We start from the raw sequence: 17784 nt of genomic DNA, 5'->3' as shown, positions 1-17784 counted from the left end.
GAAACTTACAGTCAGTACATTCTATCGGCCTAAGAAAAAAAAAGTTATATAAATATAGGACGTTTAGCACTTTATTAAAAAGTTATAAAAAAAATAAAAAATGCTAAGTAATGGACTTGCGGTTACTACAATGAAATGTAGGAATAGATCACCAATACTTACGTTTATTCTATTTACGCGAGCTGTGCTTGCTATCTCAGGCCATCGAAGGTAGTATAATACTTTTAGCACTTCCAAAAGTAACTAATATTCCATCTCAAAATGCAGATAAAAATCCAATGGTATGAGATCAGGCGATCTTGGAAGCCAAGGTATTGGCCCTCCTCGACCTATCCATCTGTGAGGAAAATAATTGTTTAATTCACAAATATTATGTACTCCATAATGTACCGGACAGCTATCCAGTTGCATCCACATGTTTTGTATTCTTCTATTAGGGAACCCGTTTTGATATTCTCTCACAGCAGTTCAAGTATTTCCATTGCAGAAACAAAATGTATATCTGCATACTCTCGATTTGTAAATGATTGCAGCTTTTTCGTACGAAGTCCACTAACTTACTAACGATTCAATGGTACTGGCAGAAATTATCATGAAATTACCTTCAAAAATTGTTGACGACTTCGACACAGCACGCAAAAATAAACAATAAATGTAAATATTGCTGATATAATTCTTACATTGTATCGTAATAATAGCTATATACTATTCCCTTCTTGTTTGATATTTCTTTCATAACTTATTAGTAAAGTTTTAAACTATTTATGTTCTTATAACATTCTTTTTTTATTTACACAAGTTTCGCTGTCAAAATCTGCGATACGTTGTAATATATATATATATGTATATATTTCAATTAAATTTAACATTCTTGTAACTAATTTTACTATTAATTTTTTGGCAAAAAAGAATAGCTTCGCTTATTGAAATATCTTCGATTTTCAATGAAGTTTGATCGAAATATTAAAGTTAATACAAGAGGTAGAATAGATATTTGCATATCTTGTATTTAATGTCAATATTGTGGTCTAACTTTTTATAATAACTTATAATAATAAATTACAATTGAAATGCAGATAACTTATGCAATTGTACAAATAAATTAGAAAATAAATGCAAGGGTAAATCTATTATTATTCAAGTGCATAGTATTCGTTAGTAAAGGAACTTTTTTAAATTATGGATTTGTTACTGTAAAATGAAATTCAGTTTCGTGAAAAATTTTATATAATCTACATATGCATTTAACTATATTTATATTACAATCACGTTACAAATCATAAATTTTTGATCAATATACCGGTGCAATATGCATGCGTGGAATAGTGCACGCACATCGATAAAGATTTCCTCTTTGTATAATACTATTCAGAAATTTATTGATTCATATAAAGAAACATATATATATTTATTATGTATGCATTAACGAAATTCGTTCGTATAATGTATACAATAATACACTTGACAATTGAAACTTTGATTTATAATTTTCTTATGATAATTTTAATATTTTTATTGTTATAGGTAAATTAATATATTCTTTCCAATATATATATATTGTATTATATATATATAATTTATTATTCATTAAAATAAAAATTCTATAATATGAAAATTGAATGTTTATGTGTATGTATGTACAATATAAACGAGAATGATAGGAAAATAGTTCTTAACATTTTCAGTATTCTTTTTGATATTCTTAAGGAACTGAAATGAATGAAATATAATGCGGTTGAAAATGAAAAATAAAACAATTATGTTTGTTTCTTGTAGTTTCATCTTTAAACATTTTAGAAAGTATAAATATTGCAAAAAACAAGTTTGGTATCTATTGAGATTTGCATATAGATATATACATACATCAGTTTATGATTCGAGTTAATAAAGGGTCAGTACTGCTATGGTTGAATATTACTATTAGGGACATAAGGTATAAGCAAATCTCTCATGACTAAAGTGCGAGGTAGAATTGTACTGATTGCAATCTGTATGTAAGCAATATATCTTTGATTTGATGTTATCTGACAAGATTGACGCGCTCAGATAAATCAAATTTCTGAAAATACGTACATGTTTGATTTGGGAGGTTATGAAACTATTGTTATAGATACTGAGCATTATGAAGACTTTCTCCAATAAAGCGAAACCAAACGTTAAATACGTACATACGGAGATACTTTCATCGAAGAAAAGTACTGGTGTAAACGTTATTCATGAACATTTTCATTGCCACACCATCGTTTTCGAAATCAAATTAACATGTTTGGCAGATTATTATTATTACAAGATGGAAAACACGTGGGCATTTTAACAATTGTGTGTAAATAGTAAAGAATAATGAAATAAGTGTACATGTAATGACCCTCGTGTTTTTGATACTTGAGTTTTTTCATTGTTCAATTAACATTCTTCCCTGACATTTTGATCCTTGTTCTCAATGATAGTAAACAAAGTGCATAAGTGTATTAAATGTTTTTAAATATCATTAAACAGGGTAAAAATATATGTATATATATATAAATATATATATATATATATGCTGAAGTTAAAAGTAATTATGAGATTATTAAAATAGAAAGAAAAACTATCTAGGAAACAATTTTAATCCAGAAGCACGGAATAATGTGTACCTTAAATAAAGTTGTAAGTTCTTTATTGATAAACATATAAGCTAACATATTGTATAATATAATATATAGCATAAAAGTATAAAACATAATATTTTAATATGTTTCCAGATATCCAAATTCCTTTATAGGAAATATAACACACACACATTAAGTTATAAATTAAACAGAAGTTTTTAAATTTGTCACTTAATAAGATATCAAGGTGACATGTTCCCTAATATATGCATGTGGTTATGTTAACCAAATTCTTATAAAATGTCAGTTGCCTCTTGTTCAAGAACTAGGAGAATGGATACTATAAGTAGTCAAGAAGAAATGATATATGAAAAATGGGAACGTTTTCATAATTGGGTACATTGCATGTGTATTGTTACTTTTGATCTTGAATTAGGTCAAGCTATAGAGGTAACGTTTTATTACATTTTATATTTAATTTGTAATACAATTATTTATTTATAAACATTTATAGTGATATCTGTTTTTCTTTTATACAGGCTATATATCCATCTCATATCAAACTATCTGAACAAGAGAGATCTAATGTTTGTTATCTTGCTTTTCCCGATTCTAACTCTGGTTGTATGGGAGATACACAATATCATGTCAGAATAAGACAGAGTGGAGCTATCCTTCAAGAGACTAAAGCCTTAAAAGAATACGATAGAAAGTCACCTCCATTTTTACAATGTGATAAAGATTATTATTGGGGTTATGTATACTTTCGTCAAGTGAAAGATAAGTCTCTTCCAAGAGGATATTTCCAAAAGGTTTATTTTATATACTAAAATAATAAAGATGTAAATACAGGATCTTGAAGCATAAATAATAACTTTATTTATATGCTAGAGTATTGTTATAATTACAAAACTGCCATTTGTGAATCTCTTTGGTGAATTGTGTGCTTTAATTGCACCTGAATTTTTTGAAATGGGCAATGCAGTGATGGAAGCTATTGTAAGGGAAATTGATCAATGGCCTCCTCCAATACCAGGCCAAGTAGTGCATTTACCACTTATAGGTGTTTTATTCCAGGTAAAAGTTGATACATTGTAATTCGTATTTCCACCATATGTTATTTTTCATTCTTCATATTTTAGACATATATTCCAAATCAAAACTATAAAGCAACTGCACCTACAATTGCTGCCATGGATCATGCGCCAAATTTTCATGCAACTCGAAGACTAATTTTAACATCTGCCAATGAAGGAGATATGTTTAGAAGTTTAGCTAGTGTTGTAAGTTATGTACATTTATTATGGGAATTAGTATTACTTAGTGAACCAATTGTTGTTATGGCTGGTTCACCTACTGGTTGCTCTGAAATGGTCCAAGCACTTATTGCGTGAGTATTTTATTATATTTCGAAAATAATTAAAAATAATTCTAATAAGAAAATGAAATAAAAAAATATGCTATTTTTTTAGGATGATTGCACCATTAAAATATTGTGCTGATCACCGACCTTATTTTACAATTCATGATTCTGAATTTAAAGAATATACTACAGATGCTCCATCACCACCTGCTGTAATATTAGGCGTAACAAATCCATTTTTTGCCAAAACTCTACAACATTGGCCTCATATTATAAGAATAAGTAATGGAACTAGTAATGGTAAGTTCTATGAAACAGTATATACATAGAATATTTAAATATTTTTTATATTTTAGAGAATCAAAGGTACAAAATAAAGAAATCAGAGAATCTCAAAATATTAGATTCAAAGCCAGGAGTTTATACTCAGTATAAACCTTTCCTTCAGAAGGATAAAACTATATTGAAGAAATTATTTAGAGGTATCCAAACAAAGAGGCCAGGGGAAGTGCAAACAGCTCTTTTAAAACGTCATTTGATAGAATTGACTGAAAGTTTTATGATACCTCTTGAAAGATATATTGCAAGTCTTATGCCATTACAAAAGGACATATCACCTTTTAAAGTAATTATCATTTTGTCTGTTGAATGTTTTAAACATTTGAAACTATAATAATATAATTATTTTAGGCTACACCTATACCTGAATTATTTAATCCAAACGATTTCTTAGCTACTTTAAGTAGTGCTGGGCCACAATTAACCACAGGCATAAAAGGAGATTGGGTAGGATTATATCGACGATTTTTCCGTTCACCTAATTTTTCTGGTTGGTTTCATACTAGATACACAGAGTTATCACAAAAGTTACAAGTTATACAACTTGAGGCATTATCACAAGCGGTATGTTCGCGTTCAATATGAAAATTTGATCTGTTTAAAAAAAAATGTTTGTTTTATTTCTTAAACAAATTACCATTATTGTAGGATTTAAAAACCTGGGTACAAGGAAAACAGGAGGTAGAATTGGTAGATATGATTCTTAGAATTCGGCAGAAATTAGAAAAGACTTACGTTGATGAAGTACCTATAGGCAATTCTGTAAGGGAAAAACTTCAAGAAAGGATAAATGACATCACACATACATTGCCAGATGATTTAAAAGGCATTCTGAATCACGAATCTTGACATTACGATTACTGTATTAATTTTAAAACTCGTTAAATGGAATCATAATTTAAAAACAATTTAAAGTTATCAACATGTGATGAAAGAATTAGATTGAAAATATTTCCAACAGTTGACTCTGTTGATACATAATAAAAAATTGATTTGAATGAAAAAAATAGTGACTAAAGTGTGTAAAAGACATAAAAATGTAGAAAAATAACTGTTGATGTACTTTGGAAAAAGTAATTTATTTTTACTTGTAATTCCATTGTTGATTCAAATGATTAAATACTCTGAAGTGGATATTATAGGATGAAATATTCTTTTTATATGTAACATGAAACGTGATACAAAAGTCAATAATGGTGCGTGAAATATTTCATAGGTGCAACAAAAGACTTATGAGCTCACGTTAGTATTCCTACAATTATAAAATGTTAGGTATATTTATCATGTTTCTTTTCTGTAAATGATTATATTGTTTTCTAATATTTTACAATTTATATCTACGTTGTATAACCATGTCTCTTCCTCTAACCATCGTTTAATTTAAACAATTTTTAATAATATTGGACTCCTTTTTCAAACGTCCAAAAAATATATTTTTTATTCCAAAAGTTATTATAGATTGTCATCGTGTGTGGAGGTAACATAAAAAAGAGAGTACTAACTGCTATATGTACATATGTGTTTAATTTGAGATCTGTAAATATTGATATGAATGATAAATGTAATAAAGATTTATTTTAATAATGTGGTTATGCATATGTTTATTATAATCACCTTATCTAATTAAGAGGAATCATTACTTAATTTTTTACATTTAAACTATTTCTATATATTGTTTATATGTACTATTTTTTTAAAAAATATAATTGCTTTAACTAAATTTTATATTTTTAAGTACAAGGTAGTGACGTTTTGTCTAATTAGAACACAGTTTTTTATCTTCATTCTTATTGGTCGTTAAAAGTATATCTTGACTTTTATTGGTTATATGCTGAGCGCGGTAATAATATGTCTATCGAAAATTGTACCAATCCGAGGGAAGTATTCTCGTGACAAGATTTCAAAATAAAATACTAACCGTTTGTTGTGGCTGTGGATTCGCGAGCTTCTTGAGAAATAAATGTGCGTTAATGTTTATTTTGATTTAATTGTTTAAATTTTCATATAGCATGTGAAAGCAGGTATTAATCTAATGTTTCATAAGTGACTACTATAGATATAAAGTAAAAGGTACATATTTAAAATTGTTAACAGGTTATCGGTTTATTTAAAAATAAGATTTGTTTTCAGAAGTATGCAATAACAAGGGAAGATTTTAATTTTTCCATTCATTAAATAATATTTGTTTAATAAGTGCAAAGATATTTTATTTTTAATGTGACATAATTAATCGAAAGTTTTATCACAAGAAGGTATGAACAAAATTTTGATCGTTTTTTTCCATTACAAGAATTAGTATAACAAAAGAATAACATATATTTTTCAATGTTTGTAGATGGATAACATATTAGATTCTATTGGATCTTCTTATAATAATCCTCCAGATGACATGTCATATTTATTTGGCAGAGATCCTAGTATATTAGCCTATGGAAAGAGACCTTGTGTCTTAAAGGAAACTAAGAAAAATTTACTTTCTGTTTATGACACTGAAACTCAAAGTGAAGAATCCAATTATACTGTACAAAGTGGTTCTTTAAATTCAGAATCAGAAACTTTACAAACAGTTAAAGTATATTTACGAATGAAACCATTCCCTAAAAAATTAAAATTATCTGAAGAGCAACAAGATGCATACAAAATTATCAATTCTACTACTTTGTTCACAAAATTGCCTACTTTAGATAATAATACCAGCTGTCTCAAGAGATCCAATAGTACTGATATTGTGTGTAGAAAGTTTACATTTACTAAAACCTTTGGACCAGAAACTACTCAGTTAGAATTGTTTGAACAATCTATAAAGCAGCAAATGATAGATTTTTTAAGTGGACAAAATTGTACTATCATGACTTATGGTAAATATATTATACCATTAAATTTATATATAATAATTTATATAATGTTCTAAATTATTTTAATATTATTTCATAGGTACTACAAATTCTGGGAAATCTTATACATTACAAGGGACTACCACATCCCCTGGAATAGTACCAAGATGTTTAGAATTTGTATTTTCAAACATTACACCAAAGTCTACTCCTTCTTATAAACCTATGAATCATTGTGATATTGTTATTTTGGATCCTCTTGAACGTGCCCAAGAATTAGAGATAAAAACCAAGTTACTAACATTTGCTTCTGTAGATAAATATCAGTTTATTAATGCTTATAAAGATATGCAAAAATTATTACAAGAGGAATCACCTATTAGACCTAGTCAATGTATTGGTGCACATTATTCTGTTTGGGTTTCTTTCGCTGAAATTTATAATGAAATTGTATATGATCTTTTATCAAATGAGTGTCAGAAAAAGAGAACGCCTCTTAAATTAGCAACAGATACCCATGGAAGAACATTTATTAAAGGTTTAAAAACTGTTTGTGTGAACTCTGGTTCTGAAGCTTATCAAGTTTTAATGGCAGGACAATATAATTTGAAAGTAGCTGCAACTGCTTTGAATGCAAGAAGTTCAAGATCACATTGTATATTCACCATAAAATTATTGAAATATTATGTTGAGAATGACCCCAGTTCTGTTGAAGTTAGCACGTATGTAGAAAATAATCTTTTTTATTTTTATTAGATATTAATTACATGCTTTGTTACTTGTTATTTCTCAAATGATAGGTTTGCATTTTGTGATTTGGCTGGATCGGAACGATTAAAAAAAACCTTAAATATTGGAGACAGATTAAAAGAAGCACAAAATATTAATACAAGTCTCCTAGTATTAGGAAGATGTTTAAAAACCATTCATGAAGGACAGTTATCGAAACAGAAAATAGAACATATTGGCCCATTCAGAGAATCAAAATTAACAAGACTATTTCAAAAAGCATTATCTGGAAAAGAGCATATAATTTTAATAGTCAATATTAATCCTATACCAAATTTGTACATAGAAACACAAAATGTGCTCAATTTTTCTGCTATTGCAAAAAAGATAGTTATAGAAAAAGAGAAAGCATGCAAGAAAACTAAATCAAGATTTTCACGAATAGTTACACAAAGCATAAAAACAGAAACTGATTGGGATGCTACAGAACTGGAAAGTGAAGGTATGTTTTGTATTATTAATCTTAATTTACAGTAGAATTTATAATTTTGAATTATCTTTATAGATTGGGAAAATATAGTTGATGATAACTCTGATTATGCTCAGTCAGAAGATTACAATGAGTTAATAAGTGAAAATAAAAGATTGAAAAAAGAACTTGCTACTTTAAAAAGTTCTGCATTGACTCGCGATCTGCAGATACGCGAAGAAATGGCTGACACTTATACATCTATAATGAAAAATCTTGAAACAGAATGGAAGTATGTACTAAATCATTCGTTTCCTCTGTGCTAACATCTTTTATGTAAACTTTGTCAAATATAATTTAGGAATCGTATGAAAGACGTGGAAGAACAACAAGAGGATGTACTTCACTGGTCTGTAAAACAAGTTGAAGATTTTTATAAGGAAAAATTGGAACAACTTAATAGTCGTAAAAGAAGACGTTCATCTGTTTCTATTAATAATTTAGATCTAAATGATGACTCCAAAAACATTGAAGAATTAGAAATTGAAAATTCACACTTAACGTCGAAGATCATCTTGTTAAAAAATAGCGTGAAGGAACTTAAGGAAACAAATCAAAACTTAATGGCTGAAAAAACTAAAATAACTTTCGAACTCAGTTTGTCAAAGGAAGATCTAAAAAATGCAAACAATTTATTAAATGCAGTTCAAAAGGATGTCTGTTCGGATGAAGATACAATTCGTTATGTAGAAGAATTAAAATCTCAATTATCTGCCAGGGAGGAACAGGTTAAGGTATGATAATTATTAATTAATACTATATTTATAATTTTCGCGATATTAAACATATTTTTCGTTGTGAATTATTCCAGAAACTTAAGATATTTTTAAATGAAGCAAAACAAGAATATATTGATATTACTACAAAAGAGAGAGAAAAAGAACATATAATTAAAGAGCAAGAAGAAGAGTTATATGAAAAACAAGAAACAATAGATGATTTAGAAGCAGAACTTGCACATATTAATTTGTGTTTAACAGAAGAAACTAAAACAGTTGATATATTTGAAGAAAAATTAGAAAATCAAAATAAAATTATACTGAATTATGAAAACAAAATACAAGATTTGGAAGATCAAATATGTAAATTGGAAAATGAGAACTTGTTATTAAATGAATTTGAATTACTCAAAAAAACAGTTGATACTACAAAAAATATAGAACAAGATTGGGAATATAAAGATAATGTATGTTATTATTTACATTTTTAAAATATACCATTGCATCGATTAAGTGCACTAATAACATAAATCTTTATTTTATAGGAATATAAAGACATTAAAGGTAGAAATCAAAATATTGCTGTTGAAGAAGATTTATCTTCTGATCTCAAAGTAGAAGTAGTAATAGTAGATTCAAATAATAAGCATACACAGACAGGTATGTATACATAATTTTATACGACTTTAAAGTCATGATGTAATTTAATATATTATTAACTTTACAGAACATATATCCGATGCTCAAATGGAAGAAACGGTACTGGCAGTAGGCAAAGAAAATTCTGCTCTGGAAGAAAAATTAGTTCGAAGTACAACTGAAATACAAAGTTTAAAGCAAGAACTGGAGTTTGCCAAAGTCAAATTAAAAGATATATCTGAACAGATATGTAATTTAAGAATGAATAGTACACAATCTAAAAACCGCAATGATGAAAGTGTAAAAGAGGAAGTAGCGGTAGAAACAGTAGACATAGGTTGTCAAGCGCACGTAGAATCTAATGAAGCTTCTTTACAAACATCTAAGAACGATATATTCAATAAAAGTAGTCAAACTATTGAAAATGTGATAAAAGAAGAGGCTAGCCAGACAAGTTTTACTGAAGAGACAGATGATCATGAAATTATATTAGATAAATTGACAAAATTGATGGTAAAATATGATGACATTAAGACACAGTACGAAGAAAAATGTCTGGTTGGTAATTAGATGTAATATCATGCTCTTTTTTTCATACTTGCATAATTCTTTTTTTATTTTTAAGATGAAAGAAGAGGTGGACCAAAAGGTATTAGTTTTAGAAGAAAAAATAGAAAAACTTGTTGAAGAAAATAATAAAAGTAAGACTAATGCAGAAGAATATAAACAATCGATTGATTTGCTTCAGGAAGAACTTTCTTTAATGAAGCAAGATAAAATGCAGATTCAAGAGACATTAAAAAATGCAGATAATATTAAGACTTTTTTAAAAACAGAAATTAGCGATTACGAACAAGAAAATAAAGAGAATGACGGGCAGCTTCCTTTCACTAAAAGTGACTGTAGTGAGTGTAAGGAAGTAGGTTACTTTTTATTACTCTATAATAACTTTTTATACAAATTTTTATACAAATGTAATAAAAAGATTATATATTTACAGAAATTGAACGCGTTGCAAGTAGAGTTTGATAATCATATTTCAAAGGTATGTATAAGTAATATCACCATTCTTTACAGGAATATGATCTGTTTAATTTTATTTTAGTGTAAAAATGAACACGAAGAAGCAACAAATAAGTTACAAAAAGAACTTTCATCCATAGTAGAAAAGTATAATATTAAATCGCAGGTATTTAATTAAATTCATATAAATATACTATATGTATGTATATATTTTTCAGTAAAATTTAATAATTTTTTTCAATAAAACTCTAGTGTCTCGATGCTCATGCCGCTAAAATAGTAGAGCTAGAACGTAATCTTGATAGTATAACTGAGCTTCAGGAAAAAATTCGTGAATTAAATAAGAATTTAGAAACATGTCAAGTTGAAAAAGATCAGCTGCAAAAGTTATTGGATGAGAATAATGATAAGCTTTTACAACTTGAAGATCGTTTGGGACAAGCAGAAGAACAAGAGCGAGAGAAAGATGCTGAAATTATTTCTCTTCAAAAAGGTTAGTTCAGTATCTATGGTATGTTATTTTAACAAATGATATTCCCCTTAAAGTTACTACCTTGTGCATTTTCACAGAAATGAAATTTATGATACAAAAACACGAAGAAAATGATGATAGAAGCGATAAATTAATGGAAATAGAAATGAAGAGTACAATTAAGAATCTAACAGATACGAAAGAAATGCTTGCTCAAAAACAAGAATATATCGAACAGTTAGAAATGCGTGTTAAACATAGCGAGCAAAATGCCAAAATATTAGATCTTTTAGAACAAACTGCTCAAGAAAGGAAAGAGGAGAATGAAAGGTTAAGAGCTGTAAACGATGAACTGAGGAATGGCTTGGTTGAGAAAGAGCGTGAAATGGAATCATTTATGAAGAATAGAGATGAGATGGTGGCGAAGTATGAAAGCTTAGTAAAAAATCAACAAGAAGAGTTAGAAAAGCAAAAGCAAAAGGTATCTTCATTACAAAATTTAATATAGTTTAACAAACTTTCTTTAATAACTGCCTTTTGTAGTTAATAAAGAATCGTTCTAAAGATAAAGAGTGTTGTGAAAATACATCTGAAGACGAGGTGATGCTTAAAGATCGTCGAGTAAGACGTCCACCAAAGAAGTTTACACCATCGTCTCCGAAACAGGATGAAATTTCAGTGATCGATCTTTCTGGCTCGGATTCAAAGTATATTACACAAAAATGAGATATAAAAGAGTAGTATGTCTTTCTAAGTTAAAAATTTATACTGAAACATATTACTTTTATATTTTAGACGAAGTGTAAAACGTACTACTACTTTACCATCTCGAGAAACAGCTTCGGAAAGGAAGAAAAATACTCGTAGAAAGAAATTGTACATTACAGAAGATGAATCTTTCCAAGATATCGAGCCGCTCGAGGTAAGTTTTTTAAAATTTTTCTATAATCTATCGAATACATCATTTATTTATTTTGCATATTGTTTGTTTGTTTAGAGTACAGTAACTATCACACCGTCAGTACCAACTCGTAATTTAAGAAGCAGGCGAAAATAATATATTCTACAATATATTATATCGTTTAATGTATTGTAAATAGATTGTGCTAATTAAGAACAAATTAATAAGAAGCAGCAGTATTTTTGTATTTTTAAAATGTATTTCGTATTAAAATACCATGTTTTTTTAAAATATGATGCCTTTTTTATTAATATCATTACACTCTAAAAATATTAATTTATGTAAGCAGTTATATAAATATAAAAGTATTGACATAACACATTATATATTGCAACTTTTCCATAATCATTTTTATTTTACTCCACAAGTTTATGTTTTTTGTATTTCTACATAGAAGCTTTGGTATTGGAAGGAACTCTGACAGGTAAAAGATTTATCAACTTATTTATGGTATTTTTCAATTTATTTTTTACGAGGTACACGACCTTTATTGTTACATTTCGCACTTATATTAATTATTCTCTTAATAATTCCGTAATTAATGCTTATCCTCCTTATATTCTCATTAATATTCATAATATATTATCATACTTTCAATGGAGTCAACAACATATATATATATTTTTTTATTTATTTATATTTTCATATGTATATTATGTATATCATTTTATATATACGTATCGGGTTTACGTTCATTCTTATGAGTGAATGCACTGTACCATAGGATAGCTTTTATTACACAATTCACAGAGTCGTTTTGAAATAGGGGGACTGCCGAAGTACACCATGATGATTCATTTTTTCTTCATACTCATTTTTTTTTTCATTTTTTTTCTTTTGTTGTTTTGGCCATTGAAGGGAAAGACGTTCATTTATCGACATGTACATATTATTATATATTACTTTCCTGATCCATCGTTCTGGCCACCCAAAAAGATGAAGGACTCGTCGCGAAAATGTACTTTTCCTCACGTCTCATTGTCAGTCGGGGCAAAGAACACACATAAAACGCGGTCTCTACGGGCGCTCGTAACATGTCGCGCGTACAAGAAATATAACACGAGAATCGCTCCATGAACGGAATCATAGAATACAATAATGTACAACAATTTGTCAACGAAAGACACGTTCAACGTCGCGCCAGTATTTGCCTATATCTCTTGCGTTCCTTCGATGTAACCTCGAAAGATAAATCACATGATTACCAAGCATCTCGGCCTTTAACGTGCCCATATACAATGTATGCGTACGTACAACGCGCGTCTGTCTTTCATTAACATTTTGACGAACTTAGGCCCGATTAATTGCGATAGCTTAACGTTAATATATATATCTCGTACAATATACATATATCGACCTAACGACTAGTGCGAATTAAAAACTTCACAGCGAGCTGGGTGAAACACGCGCACACGGTGAACCAGCGTTGAGTTCAGAATCAAGTCTTCCTTAAAGAATTCTACTTCCTTTTTACGAATCTCTAAGCTAAATAAATGTATTTCATTATTTTCCTTTTTCTTTTTAATATTATTCTCAGATGCATCGAATCAGTCGGTCGATGCACGGACATATAGAGGTTAACATAGAAAACGTGTGGGAAGAATTGACGAAAGATCTGGACTCAACATGGCGGCGCACGCAAAACGATCCTCTTCCGAAACCGGAAGTGTAACGATTTCATACGAATATGATGCTTACTTCTTTTGACCGTTTCTATTTTTTTTTCTCATTCTTTTTCCCTCAAATATACGATCGTTCGCATCATCGTTTCTCTTCTCTCGACTTTAGTTCGTATCGATAGCAAGTTCACCCTTCGCCTTGTACAACAATCGAACCTTCTAATATTTCCTCATCGATCGCAGAGCGTACACGTGACGTTGCGAAGGCGCGCTTTAACGAAGATAAAACATCGTGCCGTGAAACGCTAAACTTGATCCAACGCGACTCTTTTTCTGGTCTACGAACGAGAATTGTTGTTTCGACCCGGTTTGTTCGACGAGGTCGAGGAAATAATTGGACGGCATGTCGCAGAAAATCCTGTCGAGAGATTGTTTGTTTCCTATCATCATCGATTCTTGTTAATTAGTGCTATTGGTAATTCGAGCCTTTATACGTCACGCGCTCACTCCAAATCGACGTTAACGCGCGCTCAACGATATTAGAGCGGATATTGCAAACACGTAACACATATTAGGATGAGCTTCAACCTAAAAATACAACGTACGTATTTCTCGCGGCGCAACATTAACAAATGCGCCTGTGTAATAATAGTAATAATGACAATAATGGCAATAATAATGTAATACTAACAAAAACATCAACTTAAGTCAATCTTTATCAATTTCTTTCCTCTATTCGCGATTTCTCGTCGAATCGATTTCATCTTTGGCATACAACATCCACGATCAACGAACAACGACAAAGGATCGTCGCGCGTGAAAGCGCCTGAGTTGTTTCCACTTGTTTTTCTCTCTTTTTTGGGGAAAAAATATAGCCGACGATACTCGACGATACTCGTTCGAAACGGTGTCCTTCGGCACACGGCAGTGTAATGTGTCACTTCGGATAGTCGTCGATCCTTCGAACCCGATGAAGAAGCGTTCAACAAATCTTTCTTCTCTTTAATTTTTTTTTTTTATTTATATATAGATGTATATTTATATATTCCGTAGCACAGTGCATTTCGCGTAACATTACATAATACGCTCGATGTTGAAAGTAACATACTTTTATTTATATTAATTTTTTTCTTTCAAGCAATAAATATAATTAACGATCGATATTACAAAGGGGAAAGCTTGGAATTTTTTTTTCTTTCTTTCAATTTGTTCTTCTGTAAATCTTACATAGTCGCCCTTGTAATCGAGAGCGACTCGTTTAACAATTGACATAAGTGTAGCGTTAAAGGTATTATCGTCTCGTGTGCACACCCGTTCACCGTTTTATGGTTCACGGATCATCGATGGATGGAATTATCGACGGAGGTTCGAGAAGCGAGAGTGATCGACGAAATAATTCTCTTTTTACAACCACCGTAGTACAACTTATCTTCCCGCGTTTCTTTCTTTCCCCTTTATTCTCTCTCTCTCTTTCTCTGTTCTTTCTCATCTTCATCGTGCTCGAGGATCGCAAACGTACTCACACGTTGTCGAGGAAAACACCCCGTCGAAGGGGAAACGAGGAACAGGCTCTTCTTCCCCTTCAAACTCTTTTTTCTTCCGCCTTCTCTCCCCCTTACCAATCTTTTTAACAAAGAAAAAAAAAAGACAAAAAAGAAAAAATACTCAGACTAAGTCTCATTCTCCCTCCCTTGTACACATTATTACATCGTCACATCATTCGACGCAGCATCGACGGTCTCGAACATCATCGACCCACCCCCGAAAAGTCTGTTCCTCCCTTTATGGCGATGTCTGAACGATCGCGAAAGAGGGGCAAAGCTGAAAGCTGAAAGGAAGCGGGAAGAAGACAAGATCCCCCTGTTCCAAGAATCTTTCATTCTCTGCCCCTCTTCGAACAACCGGAGGAAGATCTCCGTGAAGGAAAGACGCGACAATCCACCCGGTGATCTCACACACACTCAGTCTCCCTTTTCTAACGCAGGATGATCTCGAAACGCGACGAGATCGCCTCTATCCGGTCCATCGCGAAGAATCTTCCGGCTCACTTGAGGTCCTCGTCGTCCTCGTTGGCCAGCAACTCGTCGATCTGTTTCTCCCAATCGTCCTTATCCAACGCGCCGCTGTTTCTGATCGGCGTCGCGTTGCTGTTCCTCTCCTCGTTACCTGTTACTACCTCGTAATCCTTCAGTTCCGCCTCCAATTCGCGTTCCCAATCTTCTTCTGCGGAGATTGACAAGCAGCGTTGTAGGCTAGTTTCAAGCGGGCCACGCGGCCCCTTGTTCGGCGCGTGTCAGTGTACGTATGCACCGATGAGTCCGCTTGAGTGTTAAGCGTGTTCGTGTATGTGTGCCGTTTTTAGTTTTCCTATGTGTTGGCGTCCGTGTATTTCAGTGTGCATGTGTATCAGACGAACGATTTATACGAATACACTAGCATGTGTGTGTGTGTGTGTTCTTCGTGTGTTACAGATGGCAAACGATTTTCCACGCGTACAATCGAGTTGTTTCAAGAGCGTGTGCTCCGGCCGCCCGTTTCTCCGCATCGATCTCGCGACACGCCAGTCCTTGTGCCTCAGTGTATCGGTGTGTCGGAATTTAATCGTGTCCCTGTGTTAGTGTTAGTTAGGACGGGGGCGCAGAAGGTTGAGCGGGAGAAAAGGGGTGGCGAAGGGCGAAGAGGGGGTAAAAACTGAAACCACACACAAGAATAGAGAACCGAGAAAAGGGGGGTGAACGCGAAACGGAACCGGATAGACGGGTTTCCGGCGTGTCTCGCTACGTTTTTCCTTTCTTCGTTCGCAGCGTACGCGGCTACTAGTATTCCCCTGCAAGCTTTGACATGGCCGCGACCATCCTAGTTCTCGTACACGTTGTATCCAAGATTCTAACGCGAGTAATTTTGTCTTCTGTCGGTCGAAATCACGATAAGCGACGAAATCGCGATGTTTTAGTTGGAAGAAGGCGAAAAGGGACGCAGTCGGAACCGGAAGCAACCGCGGAACGCGAGAGAAACGCGTCTGACTCGATCGATCCAACCGCGAAGAAACTACGTTTCCCCTTTGTCGCGATTAAACCAAATGCGCCCACTGGCCGTGGATTCGATCGGGAATTACGTGAAACTCGTCCTGAAATTTCCTACATAATCCGTTCGTCGAAACTTGGTCGATCATCGCGAATCGTCATCCCTCTGTACGAAAACTTCTATCCGTGTCCAAAAGTTCCACCTTACGAACTGCACCGTGTACGAATTATCGTTATTTCCAGCGTAAATTCATTCCGGATTGATCGAACGAATTGTTTTCACGCGTCGAACAGAGAAAATTGAGTTAACCGAATTTTTCATCGGAAACTCCATACTCGTTTTTTCTTTCTCGCATACACGCTCTGTCTCTATAACTAGCTCTAACAGTCTATGTGTGTGAGTATATCGATTCGTCTTTACATGCGCTCTCCATGTCAAATCTAGTTCGACGTTCGATAGCACACCGCGACTGCATCGAGGCTTCGCGTTCGTGCCACGGTCGTTTCTATTATTTTTACTTTCTACTTTTCGTCGATTTGTTTCTATCACGTACTGTTTTTTTATTTTTTCCTTCATCTTGTATCTCTTTTCTTTTTCATTTTTACTTTTCTTTTTATTCTATTTATTTGGAAATCAGGTGCACCGGTGCACGTGCGGAGTTTCTCGCGTGCTCGTTTACGCCGCTTAAGCGTCTGTCCACATGTAAACAACCTCGCGTATAAATTAATTTATTTCCGCTCTCGTTTCCGCGTTTCACGTTACCTCGTCTCCCTAATCGTTAACGTCGTAACGATCTCCTTCTTTCGTTGCGTTATGCGTCTGTCCTTTATCTCCCTCTCTCTCTCATACACTCTATTTTTTAGATTTAAATGAAATGTCGTTATCTGATGTTTTTTCCTTTTTTACTTTTTGTCTTTTGATACGCATGGTTTTTGACATTCGTTG

The 17784-nt window shown here is 32.0% G+C and overlaps 3 protein-coding genes across 7 annotated transcripts in view; 2 read left to right on the top strand and 1 right to left on the bottom strand.

The window, feature by feature from the left end:
• Window positions 1-1858: 1858 nt before the first annotated feature.
• Window positions 1859-5878, top strand: LOC139989125 (protein DENND6A). Of its 3 annotated transcripts, none has more exons than XM_072007114.1 (10): window positions 1859-1994; window positions 2111-2646; window positions 2742-3038; window positions 3128-3400; window positions 3480-3665; window positions 3731-3978; window positions 4061-4251; window positions 4308-4576; window positions 4642-4854; window positions 4939-5878. In XM_072007114.1, exons 3-10 carry the CDS (start codon window positions 2889-2891, stop codon window positions 5137-5139), a joined length of 1731 nt encoding a protein of 576 aa, XP_071863215.1. In that variant the 5' UTR covers window positions 1859-1994; window positions 2111-2646; window positions 2742-2888; the 3' UTR covers window positions 5140-5878. The 3 variants fall into 3 exon arrangements, with proteins under 3 accessions (XP_071863215.1, XP_071863214.1, XP_071863216.1); XM_072007115.1 differs by having other exon boundaries at window positions 1866-1990; XM_072007113.1 differs by having other exon boundaries at window positions 1859-2646.
• A 322-nt stretch (window positions 5879-6200) lies between these two features.
• LOC139988864 (uncharacterized) lies at window positions 6201-12427 on the top strand. The gene is given in 18 exon segments (XM_072006650.1): window positions 6201-6360; window positions 6424-6542; window positions 6626-7148; window positions 7225-7846; window positions 7925-8355; window positions 8419-8614; window positions 8684-9116; window positions 9194-9568; window positions 9647-9761; window positions 9829-10298; window positions 10366-10659; window positions 10741-10785; window positions 10846-10929; window positions 11016-11256; window positions 11334-11735; window positions 11738-11942; window positions 12031-12157; window positions 12233-12427. Coding segments are annotated over 16 exon segments (4623 nt in total). The 5' UTR covers window positions 6201-6360; window positions 6424-6542; the 3' UTR covers window positions 12293-12427.
• A 1281-nt stretch (window positions 12428-13708) lies between these two features.
• Window positions 13709-17784, bottom strand: part of Sap47 (Synapse-associated protein 47kD) — a 92206-nt gene continuing 88130 nt past the window's right edge. For all 3 annotated transcript variants that reach the window (XM_072007118.1, XM_072007116.1, XM_072007117.1), the window contains one exon: window positions 13709-16038. In XM_072007118.1, the coding sequence (XP_071863219.1) occupies window positions 15860-16038 (179 nt within the window). In that variant the 3' untranslated portion in view covers window positions 13709-15859. The remainder of the gene's footprint in view (window positions 16039-17784) is intronic.

The sequence above is a fragment of the Bombus fervidus genome, chromosome 7 (assembly GCF_041682495.2).
Source record: "Bombus fervidus isolate BK054 chromosome 7, iyBomFerv1, whole genome shotgun sequence".
Lineage (NCBI taxonomy): Eukaryota > Metazoa > Arthropoda > Insecta > Hymenoptera > Apidae > Bombus > Bombus fervidus.
Note: the sequence above shows the minus strand (reverse complement) of the source record. Positions and strands in the feature narration are given on the sequence as shown.